This window comes from Haliaeetus albicilla, chromosome 7, assembly GCF_947461875.1.
Source record: "Haliaeetus albicilla chromosome 7, bHalAlb1.1, whole genome shotgun sequence".
NCBI lineage: Eukaryota > Metazoa > Chordata > Aves > Accipitriformes > Accipitridae > Haliaeetus > Haliaeetus albicilla.
This window is the reverse complement of record NC_091489.1, coordinates 36,171,511-36,185,232: the sequence shown is the minus strand read 5'-3', so window position 1 is coordinate 36,185,232 and position 13,722 is coordinate 36,171,511. Positions and strand designations below refer to the sequence as shown.

General features: G+C 34.9%; 1 protein-coding gene across 16 annotated transcripts in view; it reads right to left on the bottom strand.

Annotated features, from left to right (window-relative positions):
* The window catches only part of CCDC88A (coiled-coil domain containing 88A), a 79,466-nt gene that overhangs the window by 41,887 nt on the left and 23,857 nt on the right, over positions 1 to 13,722 (bottom strand). For all 16 annotated transcript variants that reach the window (XM_069787670.1, XM_069787674.1, XM_069787672.1 and 13 more), the window contains 7 exons: positions 13,094 to 13,163; positions 8,450 to 8,508; positions 7,586 to 7,669; positions 6,878 to 7,018; positions 5,634 to 5,803; positions 1,766 to 1,847; positions 922 to 1,080 (listed from right to left, as the gene is read on the bottom strand). In XM_069787670.1, coding sequence (XP_069643771.1) covers positions 922 to 1,080; positions 1,766 to 1,847; positions 5,634 to 5,803; positions 6,878 to 7,018; positions 7,586 to 7,669; positions 8,450 to 8,508; positions 13,094 to 13,163 — 765 coding nt within the window. The remainder of the gene's footprint in view (positions 1 to 921; positions 1,081 to 1,765; positions 1,848 to 5,633; positions 5,804 to 6,877; positions 7,019 to 7,585; positions 7,670 to 8,449; positions 8,509 to 13,093; positions 13,164 to 13,722) is intronic.

The window sequence follows — 13,722 nt, the reverse complement described above, 5'->3', positions numbered from 1 at the left end:
ATGAGTTCCCAAGATCCCATCCAGGCCTGTGAATCCAAGAGGCCATATTAAATGAAGAAGTTATGTAAAAATATTCTGTGTCACAGTTTAGTCTAATATCTTTTTGGGGTTGCTTTTGGTTTTGCTTTTTATTCATTTTTACCCTAAAGAAAGGGCTTCATACCAGTACGTCAGCAACTACATCTAGGCAACGTAGTATTTTTTCCAACAAGCATTCACTTCAAGTTCTCCTTGCTTTTCTAGGAGTCTTTTTTTTTTTTTTTTTACCTTGAAAATTTCTTTAAACTTTCATTAGTTTTGACTCCCACAAGTAATTGTTTCTTTCACAAATTCTGCCACCTTGGCATTTGCCCAACAAATTTGCCATTTACAGACAGCACGATGGCCTAATAAAATCCGGCACGTTGATTTGTTTCCTAAACTTCTAATTCATGACAGAACGTAAGTCTCTCTTGCCTTGTGTCAGTGCATCTTTTTTTAGTATATTTTATCCACAGAATGCCATCATCCTATACTCTTTTATCTGCATAGCCACTATTTCCTTAACACTTTACTTAGAAAATTACCTTCTCTTAGGAGACCCGCAAGAGGAGAGAGAAATTATTACATTTACAGCATATTTTTAATTAATTCCTCCTTAGGTTTCTCAATATATAGTATATACCTTAAACAGAGGCTACTGCTGATCTTACTAGCTTAGAGCTATGGTGAATACTGCTGACTTCAAATGAAACTGCATGCCCTTAGACATAGGGAGTCTTACATAAAAACTGTTTTTTATCACAGAAGACTAACTATCATATATCCCAGTTATAACACTGTTTTCACATGCCAATGTTTAAGTCATCAAAATAACTATGAAAAAGCCACAGCAAACAAAAAATGATGATTATTCAGTATTTTTTTTTTCCCTTAATATACCTCCACTCTAGCTTTGTAGAATTCAATATCATGCAGCCTCTCTTTATACCGGCTGACTTCACTTTCAAGCTTGTCAACTCGAATTGCCTTCTCACGAAGGGCATCTAATTCATCTCTGTACACTCTGGCAGAACGGGCATCTGAGAGTAAATTCATATTCTAGAAAATAAGAAAATACAGAAATTAAATCCAATAATACTGGACATTGCATGCTGAAGAATAACATAGATGCTTCATTATTTAAATCAGGGTAACCCAGAGGGATAGAAGTTAATTCTGAGAAAGGTAAAGGAAAAAAAAAAAAAAAAAAAAGTATTTTAGAGGCTCAGTCCAGATCATATATTTCCAAGAAAACTACACTGGCCTTTTTCAAGGAGAGATATGTACACATTTGTATATTTCAGAACAGCACATTTCTCTCACAGATAATATTCTCAAATGACACGCAACAATTTTATACACTCATATCCTAATAATAAATTAATCAGATGTTTTCCCTCATTATCAACACATAGACTCAAAGTATAAAGAAAACCAGACAAAATTTGGTTGCATTATTTTTGAGAAATATTCAGCACATGTACATTCATAGGATATGGTGGTGGTAAACTGCTTGAATGTGGAAACAAAACAAAAAAAATAGAAAAGAAATACTAACCGAACTATTTTTTCAGCATACCTGACCAAATAAAGGAATAAATTACAAAAGACGGTATTCAGAGTGCATGAAAACATACTTCCTAATACAAAAAAAAAAAAAAAAAAGGGGGGGGGGGGGTGTTCTGGTCACGGCAACTTCTTTTTGCCTGCTTTTTTTAAAATAATAGATTTACAAAACCCATACCTCTTGCTGAAGTCTCTTCAGTTCAGATTCCATCTGTTCAAATTCTTGTTTACAGTCAAGCAACTGCTCAGTCTTTTCCTCACTGAAAAAGAGAAAACACAAAACAGCTAAATATGACTGCAAAATATTATAATCAGCATCTCATTTGAGAACAAAATACTGAGATTTGTGAGACTTCCTTCTTCTAATCCAGGATTTCAAGGACATCACAGTGTAAAGCTTAGGTATGCCATTATACTTTACATATTCTTTAGGTTTTAGTCTACATCTAATTTTTCAAATTTGGTCAGATTTTTCATAGTCCTTTAAATTGTTCACTAAGATTTCCTGCTTATGTGGGGCAGAAAACATTAGGGCGTAATAAGGGATTTTTTTTGTGATAACAGACTTTTTTGGTGAAAAAACCCCAGACAATACACATGAACGTGTACTAGGAGATTCACATCCAAAAGTAAACTTAGAATAATTTCAAAATATACATTCCAAAGGTCCAAATATTTTTCCAGAAGAACCAGACCATGACCACTGACGCATCCTGTCACAGATCAGGTAAAGCCAGTTTAAAAAGCACTTTTATACTTCTGTAATTTTTCTTCTTCTTAGAGAAGAATTAAGGTTTTCAGATGCCTTTACTCATTAAAAGAAGATACCACTTAATAACTTTAATAATTTTATGAAATGCATAATGAATTTTATTTTTATGGAAACAACATAGTGTCTGTTTTAGTCGATTCAGAAATTTGTAACAAAACCAATTTGACACAGAATACTACAATTCTTACAGCATTCATTCTTAACTTCCAGCTAACACTTATTTCTCAATGCTCAAAAAATGAGTTTGTTAACAAATGAGTTTGTTAAACAATGAGTAAGGGCAAGGGAAATATTTAATTCTCTCAAAGACACAGAATACCTAATGTTCAAAATTTAACTGCACCTCAGAGCAAACAGCATTCACTATTGAAAAAACCTGTCATATCCAATATTGCATACTGCTAAAAGATACATTGCTTATTCAAACATGTTACTATATTATTTAATATTTTGGAATACAAGTATGAAACAAAAGAGAACTAGAGAAGGGGAGATAAGAGAAATGTATAATACAATCTAGAAGTAATTATACTGAGAAAAAATATATTTGTTTTAAACAAAACTAGAACAGTTGTTTTTAAAAGAGCCAATCTCACAATGAATGATCTTTTTGCAACCATACACTGTTTCAGAAAGGTTGTTGACAGCCTAAAAGTATACAAGGGTTCATCTATGTATAGCTCACTGCAACATCACTGTCCACAGCAGATATCAAAGCCTTCCCTTTACATAGGTGTTCAGAAAGCATAAAGAAATAAAAATTTATGCTGTATTATGTTAGATTACTGGGAGTTTTCTATTAACATTCATATTCTGATATTATCATTCTACATCAAAACACACAGGACTTAATACAGAAAATCAGATGTGCAATATCCAGTTCTGGAGTTTCTGTATTACAAGCCTCAAATCACTGTTTTGCATCCAACTGAAAAAATAATCTTTACAGACCTTTTGTATGAAATTATGTTAGCTGCAGTGCATATTAAACCAGGTATGAAGGTTCATTGCCAAAACCAGATAGTAAATTTTAAGCTGAATATTTTCAACTCTGGAATGAATCTGATTTTAAATTTATCAGATAGATGCAGCTTTTAATACCAAATGCTACAGACAATTTATCAGTCTAGTATTTTAAATATACTGTTACAAGTAAAGGAAATTTATTTACGAACTGAATTCAAATAGGGTGCAAAACGTGAACTGTTCCGAGCCATCACTGTTGCCCTAATTGCATGCTTCAGCTACAGACTAGAGAGGATTGTACTAAATTATACAGAACATACCAGTGTTCACTGTTTAGGCTATCTATTAACTGTCAATCAAACTAATAACAGCAATTTTTTCACTAATTTTCTTGGTGCAGCTGTTTATAGAATATCCTGGGCGGGCTCATTTCAGTAGACACATAATAATACAGACATCAGAAAAAAGAGCCATATCTTTTTGTCCTCTATTCTTCATGAAGACCAAGATGTAGTGGGGGAAGGGGATCCTCTGAGTAAATCAACCAGATACTTAATCCAGCCAGCTAGGATGATCTGATCAACAAACTCTGATAAGACAAGGCCAGCAAGCTGATAATTGTGACTTATGCTACCTTCAACTTTTAATTTAATTTTACCTGCCTCCTCTCTTCATGAGACATGCAGGATTAAGAAAATCTTTATTTATACTGTTTCTAAACTATAGGCAAGTTACTATACATATTGAATCTCTTCAGATTTAACATCTGTATTTTAAGTTCAGACTGCACGTACTTCACTCTGCTTAAACAACATTACACACTGCTACAGGGAGAAACAGATTCTCCACTAGACTATTACTGTTCTCTTCACTACTGCTCAGATTTGTTCCTAGACTATGAAGACAGAATAAGTACCCACTGATACTTACTGAATCAGTTTTCTTCATAACAGAGAAGGGATAAAAAAGGTTTTCATTAGAATATGAAAAACCAGAGTTCTTTGTTACAGTGGGACTGATTTTTCACAGTACTTGAATGAGGTGAAGGAGGGGAATATACCTCTTAGCTAAGGGGTCAGCACCAGGGGAAGAAGAGAGCAATCCCTTAACTGGATGAAGGTAGCAAGCTGGAAACTGTAAGAAACCATAACTGACCCAAGCTACAAAAGTTACTCATTTTACAAATTACATTATTCCTTAGACATAAATAACCACCCCCTGCCAATAATCTCAAAGTCTATTTCTGCATCTAGGTTTGCAGTGGTTCAAGAGATTTAGTGGAGTTTAGTTTGCATAATTTTCTTTCTTTCACTTTTCTCTGTAGAGCGGCATGGCAGGTAAAAGTGGAACAGTATTGAAGGGCATGAGCAAACAAGTGGTGTGCAGACGAGGAATCTTCTACAAAGATGGGGGACAAAAAGTTATTCTAATGATAATTTTTTTTCCTGTCTGCAACAAATCTAAACGTTTCCTAACCATGAATGAACCACAGACAACTATTTCTTACTCTGTTTCCAACAAGAAACAGGTAACTTAATCATGCTGCCAATAAGGAATCACTACAGCACTACCTCCTTTTAAAAAGGACGTTTTTGCCACTAATCCTTGAACGGTCAGGACACAGCTCTTGCTTCCAGTCCCTGCCTGCCTGCCCCATGTAATTGTTCTTAAGTGTGTCACCCCACAATTGGCTCAACTGCAAAGCTCTTCTCTTAGAAACATACACGAATACAGATATATTAAAACTATAGTCAGACATTCATTAATGATAATGAACAATAGAGGAAGCACAAAGAACTTGCCTCAAACAATAATATGGACACAATATGTAAAAGAAAAAGGCAACGCTGCATTAGATTAGCCATGAGTATTTCTATAAAGCAAACAATTTATGTACAGTGGAGAGCCCATTACTGTATTCTAACACGCTCAAGAGATTGCTCAAACATAGTTAGTTTTTCAGAAAGTTCAGAGTACAAAAGATACAAAATTGCCACAGCACTCATTCACTGATTTCAGTAAGTTTATGGTTAAAACGTCAATATAATACAAATTAAGACAATCACAGATGAGAAGCTGTATTTGTCGCACTGGTCCACAAATACGCTTACATTTTGAAAATATGCTTTCTGGGGTGCAAAAACTAAAAAAAAAAAGCATTTAAAACTGTAGTTTAACATTTGAAAGAATTTGTCTACAGAGAAAGGGTTGAAAGAGTTTGTCTACAGAGTACTACAATTGTGCAAAATCAACAACATCTTAAAACCCTATGACTCTCAACACACTTCCGCAATCTACATGTACTCACAGCTCTTGCCTAAGCCTTCTTATCTTTGCTTTGGCATCTGCTAGCTCTACTGATAGGTGCTGTCTGCTTTCAGTGCGTTTCATGCCAGGAGATCCACAAGGTGATTGTGCTGCCGATGCGTGAGGTAGAAAACGGAGACAGTCCCGTTCTTCTGAGAGTTCTATGATAGTCTAAGAAATTTTTAAAAGAGAGAGAGAGAGAGAAAAACAAAGTACAGAATTGCATTCAGAGAGCCATTTATGTCAGAAACTAGTATCATTCAGTGCCTTAATAAATCAAAGACTGAAATGAAGCAAGAATAATGGAAAAGTTTTGCCATAAAAGAAGTTAGAAGCCCTACATACACCTCTATACCTAACGCAAATAAACAGTCACAGCTATTTAACAGTACTGTTTGGCTGTTCTTAAACTACTCAAATTTAGACTTTTAAATCCACAAAATTATCAGTGCTCAGAATGGATTGGGTAATGAAAAGGCAAGAATTCCTTAAACATGAGAATAAATATATCTCTCTAAAGAAGCTGGCACCCTTCAGCTTCAAATACTTTTGCTTTGTGTTGCAAAAAAGCATTACCATACATCCTCTCGCCTCACGGATAAGTTTCTGTTTTACTCTTGTCAAGACTGTGAACTGGAAAGACAGTTGCTAACTGTCAAAGGAGTACTTGGAATACTTGCAACATTAAGATGTCCACACTCTACTGAGGGGCAAATGTGGGACCAACAAGATGATTCATAACTTGCAATTTTTATTAAATACATTTCTACTTCTTGATTCTCACACAGTACGATAATTATGCCTCGCGATAAGCTTCTAAAGCCTCCTCTCCTAGTATGGATTCTACTCCAGTTCACTCAAACCTGTACAATAGGACACAGTAATGTAACAGGCATCTTTCAGCAATTGGCTTGCAAGCTGATAGATTACTGATTCCTGGAGACTTCAGCTAATACAGCTTTGGATTTTCTGTTTTCAACTACTGATGAATGTTATTTAAAGTTGTTTCAGACTCTGGTTACATGAAAAAGATCATCTGCTATTATCTTTTCTAGTTTGTCACAGTATTCAACAACTAGTATGTACGCCATAACTACCTGAAACAACTTTCTGGCAGTAAGGAATCCTTGCTTAAATATGTTAACAGAACATACATTAAACTATTAGTTATAAAAATGGTAAGCTGTATCATCTTAAAAAAAATTATTTACTATATTTCTCTTAAGCAACAAACCACATCCATACCTCCGAGTGCTCATCCCTTTCATCTATAAGTCTTTTTAAATGTAATGCCATATTCTTCAAGAGAGGTTCAACATATTCTTGTGTCAATACAATGACATCCATCCACTGCAGATCAAATACATTCTCCTGATTATGAGTTACCTACACAGAGTGAAATGGAAGAGAAGAAACATCCTCTTTAAATTATAAGAGTGGAAAAGAAGCATAAAGAAAATAAAGCTGAAACTCTACGGGTTAAATTCTCTAGACAAGGTATGAAAAAAACATTTAAAACAAACTAAATTGTACGTAATGGAACAGTTCCTTGTCTTCCTGAAAGTAGTACCTTGTACTTTTGGCAAAATAAAAAGCAAAAGGTGACTATGACAAAATATATATTACATATCACATATACGGGATTTGAATTATATTTTATAAATAAATTTGCATATGAACATTTCACTTAAGTAAATTTGCTGTAATTCTAAGAAATTCTTGGAGCATCAAACTTGCTCCCTGGTACTGCTTTAACAATGTAATCCAAAAGAGCTTATCATGCAATCTTTTTGTGAATAAAGTTAAAAGGTAAAGGCATTTTTTACTTACTAAAACCAACAGATATACAAATCACAAATTTGATTTACTTTCTTTTGAACAAATGCAATTAATCTTCTTACAATAAAATATTCCACCTCCAAAAAAATTAAAAGCACAAAACCCCCAATATACCTCTTGAATATGGGCTGCAACAGCTGCTCTAGTGTCAAAATCCAGACCTTGGATTCTTTCAATAAATTCTTCTTTTTTCTGACACTAAAAATAAAGACATCTATTTTATATACTTTTATATGTATACTCACAAGCATTTTCATTCTTCCTCTGTATTTCTAACAGCTAAAAATGATAAAACTGACATTACAATGATCACATTACTAAATTATTATCTAATAATTCTGTTGACCAATAAATACTTCATTTATGCCATATTACAGTAATTATCACTTTCAACACTAACGATAAAGAAAAAACAGGTATTGAAATGGGGCAAGGGAGAGGTTTCTTAAAATAGCTACTTATTCAAATTTTATGCTAGTGAGTTCCATAGGTATTTTTTCACTGTATTCTCTAGTACTCAGGTTGCTTAAGATGTTACAAACATATAACTGATTCTAATTTTTCAGTTTAATTAGCTGAATAGTACAAACTTTCCTAATAAGAACAGCAGCCCATCAAAAAAGTTTATTAAACACATGAAACAGTTTCAGTAAAATATCTGAGTTTCAGTAACATAATTCTTCAGTACTTTACCATTGTCTTCCTTTCTTTACAGTATCAGGTGAATTAACAATATTGCCATTAATAAACTATTAGAAATACTACATAAACAGTTTGCTATATTTGTACAATAAAACTAAGAGGTGTACAGTTGTAGCCATTTTAACTATAAGAATATCCAGATTTTCAAGGAATGCAATAGTATGACTAGAGGAAGGAAGGTCAAAGTTGTATACCACCTCAGGTATTAAAATAGTAAGAAAAGAGATCAGGAACACTTAAACCATTTCATACAGATATAAACATAATTAAACTTACCTGAACTGCACAACCAAGTAAAAGCAGGAGGAGTTTTTTTATTTCTTCAGTACCTGGCTCTAAGAAGAAAACAAGAACAAAAAAATGGTAGGTGTAAAATGGTAATCTGAGCTTCTTCCCTTATCCCTCAGAAACCATCAGGTTTTCTCATTGTTTTCATATAATTTATGTTAACCTAGTTTAGAAACCAAAAAGATGAAGAACCCCCCATCTTTCCAGCTTTCAACTTAGTCCTTTTTTGCCATTTAACTGCCAACTTAACAGTGCTGACAAATGGCTTAACATCCATAATCGTTTCAAACAGAAAAAAACATCATTTCAGCCCTTCGTAAAGCAAAACTTCAGAGTGACACTTTCAAAAGTGCTTTGGAAACCTACAAGTTTCCAGCTGTCATCTCAGGTATCTTGAGATAGTTACAAAACTGCTTAAATTATCTGCCACCCCCAAGCTGTAAGAGCAAGGTGACAAGTTCATTTAAATTATTTTATAAAGCTGTATTAGATATTCATCTGCACATCTAAAAATCAAAATGTATTTCCAAATCTGGCCTTAAGCATCTTAAATCTCCTAAAGAAGCTTAAGTTAAAGAACTCTGTTTACAGATCAGTAAAGATGTTTTTTACTTTTTACTTTCAAAATGTCCTCGTCTTGCTACTAAATATACACTATATCTAGAATATAAATGCCATAAAGCAAACGCTTTAAGGATGGCAAAATAGCTTAGACTAGCTGAAATTAAGTTCTATATGGTCATATATCATTTTGCTTTACTGAAACAGAAAACACTATCCATTGGGCTATCTAGGAATAAAAGGGTCCTAATAGCATCCTTTCTACAATATACTCTGGATTTCAGCCAATAGTTTATTTCATTGTTAGCTAACCAGACAAAAGCTATGCTATCAAATATAATAATGCTGGGTCTGGCTAGAAATCTGACCTTTATTCTGCAAAACTGTACTCTGCGACACAGCTGGTGTAACTACTACCGATACCAACAGTTTCACTCTCAGTCCAAATGGCAAACAGTGAATGTCTACCATGTACTGAAGTATGCACAGACATTCTTGAACCTGACCTAAGTTACTGAAGTCCCTTTTTTAAAGGGCTCAGTAATCACAGGTGATCTCCAATGACCATGAGATGATTATAAGCATCTAAAAGAAAACTCAACCAGAACCTTCTTTCCTAAATGGCAGTTTGCAATTTTCTACATTGGGCAACTAAGTCTTATTTTGGATGAACCTCCACATAAGAAAGACGTAACCATTCACTTACAAGCACTTGCAAAATTGTCCTTTGATTTGATCCACTACAGTACCTTGTAAGTGAAACAAATGTAAAATCCTTCTCAAAAAGTTACAGATACGAGGTAATCTTGATCAAAAGATGAAATTAAAAAGAAATCAATAAAAGGCCAAAAAGGATACAGAACTCTTAATGATTTTGACTAGCTTTCAGTGAAGAGTCAAGCCTGCTGCCATAAAGCAGAGATGAAAGACAAATGCTAAGCTTCTCCATCCTCCCCATAGCTTCAGGAGTTCTCTGTGCATTATAATACTAATTTGAGAGCCTTTTTCCAACATTGACTCAACCTGCTTCTTTTAGAGGGAGGTATGTATAATCCCAATAAACATGTAATGTTTCAATTTTTCAAAAGAGGTTTGTCAAATAGATAAGTTACAAAGAACACAAAGTCAAATGGGAGATATTTAATCATTTATACAGACTTCTTGTATCCCAAAGACTCGAGTTGTGAAGTCTTTTACATAGAACTAGAAAACATCAGTGAACATGTTTCATCAGAAGCATGCTACTTCAGCTAAAGAAGGGGAATTCCACCTGGCTGCCTGCCTTAACCAAAAGAGGTTAACCAGAATATTGTAATAGAAGGAATCCATCCCAGCATCTCACATCCTACATTCACTTATCCCAATAGATTTATCACACTTTTTTTTTTTTTTTAAACCAATCCCTGAACTCCTCTTCGGATACTCATTTGCACACTGGTTCAGCATCTCTTGACTGGCTTTTAAAAGCCTACCTGAACATAGTTTCCATGTCTCTCCCCCACATTCCCTGAACGAACATGGTAAAATATTGAACCACCTCAGCTTCCCATGGCTACCAACCATCTTGTGTGTTTTTCTTCCTTTTTCTCCATCACAAATGCAGAAATAGATCATTCTCTTCTACACTCTCCAACCTGCTGCTTGAACTTTGTCCCTACCCTATCCTATCCTATCCTTCAATCTTCTCTGCACTCACTCTTATCCCCGACTTTCATACCCTCTGCAGCATTCCATCCTCCCCTGGCTTGCTCCCTCAAAAATATGAACTTGTTTTTATCTTTCCTCTTCCCCTGTTAAAGAACATTTGCCTCATCATTATCTCCTTTCTCTTTTCCTCTGTAATTTAACTTAACGTTTACAGTCACAGGCTGTAGCTCTTCTCCCATTTTCTCCTCAAACTGGCTTCCTGCCAATTAGCTCAACTGAAGTGCTTCTTGATAAAGTCTCTGATGAACTCTTTTTTACCAGAGCTCAAATCCAGCATTCTATCTGCATTTTCCTTTATTAGCCAACTGCCTCTGATACAGTCAAACACACTTCTCTTTCTTAAATCTTATCTGCCCTTGCCTTCCGCAATTTGTCATCTTCTGGTATTTGTCTACTAATCATTCCTTAAGTACAAAGTAGTGCAAAGGGGAAAAACTGAGAGACATTCCTGTGAAAAATGACAGCTACAGCCTAAGCTTTAGTGGACCAAATCCGAATCATTATCAGAGAATCAACTTTTACTATGGGGGCTCGCCTTGATGCAGTTAGATTTACACTGTAAGTCTCTCAAAAGGTCACTGAGGTTTGATTTTACTACACTTGCCCACTAAAGAAAAAAAGCTTAAAAATCCCTGTAGGGATAAGGTCCTCTTCAAGTTGACATAGCAAGAACAGTCCTAACTTTCAAAGGGGAAAGGTTCTGGATGGAACCCAAAAGAACAGGTCTATCTTCTGATTCAGATCAAACTCCATTATGAACTCAGGCAGGAACCTGAAACATCTTCAATAATATTGCCCGTACACAAGAAATTTGTTTTAATATGTGGGCTATGCTACAGTAAAGTCCTTATTTTCTCACAAATCCAGTAATGTCCCCATAGGAGAGCAATGCCTACACCACCAGAGGTTCCAGCTGCCAAACCACAAAAGCTACATAGACTTAGCTTAGGTCCCAAAACAGGAAGAAGCCTTCTTATTAATGACTAAAGCACAGTTTTTTATGTAGACAACTGAATACTAAATTATCTTTGTGGATTTTTGCAGTGCATTTTTAATAAAATTTCATCTTATACTGCACTATTAAGACATATTTTGTCTCAGTATCTTGAAGAGAATAAAAAATGTCACTACAAAAACAATACTACGACCCATTTTTTTTAATCCATTCTTCCACTAAATCTCGTTTCTAGGCAAACCCATGGAGTCTTTCAAAAATCTTAAGAAAGTCTGGAATCAAAATATAAAAGCACGATGGATTCTATTCTTTTGGAAAAGAAGAGACCACATTCACACTTCTTGGTGCATACGATAGATTACAGCATCTACACATATAAAAATTTAAAAGGCTGTGACCTCAGAAGCAAAAGCAGCAATATTCAAAAGCAGAAAGCAAAAATCAAAAATACTAAATAAAAGATACCTACATAAATGGGATATATGCAGATGGGATGTGGAAAGTATCAACGTTATGAACCCTGGAACTGAAAAGTGAGGTAACACAGATGGTTCTTCTTGCTCATGAGAAAAATTTGTCTCACACAGAAGCATGGCATATAAGACATCTTAAATAAATAAAAAAAGCCAGGGGAAGCTACACAGCCTGTTAGAGTAGTTCCTAACCTCTCTGCTGAGGTGCTAGAACATCAGAAGTAGAACACCTGGGACACATTAGACCCAAGTAAATAAATTCTGCCCAATCCATAGTGGCTCCATGCAGGCCAGGTGTGTCTGCTCCGTGCTTCTGGAATTGAGAGCATGGTGCAGAGATTCCCAAGTGGCTGTGGATAGTCAGCTGGGTCCATACAGGCTAATTTTCTTGGTCTGAAAATTGCAACTCTCAGAGCTGGAAGCAGAGAAGGTGGGAGCATGGAGAAGAGAGTGTCAGTTCAGGGGAGAAAGCAAGAAGGTAATTGCAATATTTTTCAGGTAACGATGCAAGAGAAGCAGGAGAGTTTGGGGGAAGGAAAAACAAGGATTAGGAGTTGGATCAAGTGAGATTCATTAAACTGCCAATTTTCTCAGGGGTGGCTTAGGTAAAGAAAGTTGAGAGCGTAGGAGCTGGGAATACATGAAACTTATACTTTGTCATATCAGTGGCTCACTGGTTGCTGGGAAATGCACTTCGTTTCAGTATAAATCCTAATGACAGCCAGTGCTGAGGTTTGGACAGAACACATTTTTGTAAAGTGTGGACCTTTGGTGTGAACAAAGAAAATGTTACTCATTATTAAACCACTTATTTGCTAAAAGTATTTACACCATCTTCTGTTGAAAGGCTTAATCCTATATTAATTTTATTCCCAGTGAAACAATACGTATTATTACATCAATATAAATTTTCATCTTGGTTAAAAATAAACTTACCAGAAAAAGGATTTTTGCCAATTATTAATACATTTGGCAAAGACATCATGATCAACTGCTGCAAATTCTCCTATAAAAGTTAATTAAAATATTATTGAAATCATATGTATTGAATGAAAGCAAACATCAAATACTAACCACCACAGAGAACTTAGTATTACATAAGTAGTTTAAAATTTTTCAGGTCTTAATACATGCATGTTCAATACTTAATTATTTGGACTCTAATTAAAAAAAACTTTACAAGTACGAATTACTTCTACAAAAGCTTTGTTTTATTGGTTTGCAAGATCATCTCAACATGGTAAAATCCTCTTGTGGCAATGAGCTGGCTTATGGATCTTAAGCCAACTAGATCCTGTGTCTCAAAATGTAGCAAAACTCCTTTAAATCATTAGTGTTCTGGTTTCTCTGACTAGCTTATTGACAGATGTTTATTTTATTTGCTCTAAATTGCATTTATACTACAAAATATCAACTTCCTCTATTTCATGTCCATAGTCTCGATGGCCTTGCCAAAACGTGGATGTGAAAATTACAGGTTTTTTCCTGCAGTTATGCTGGGACAATCCTGAATATAAAGCTACAAAATCCTATTTGCATGATCGGGCGGAGTTTTAGTTCGGTAA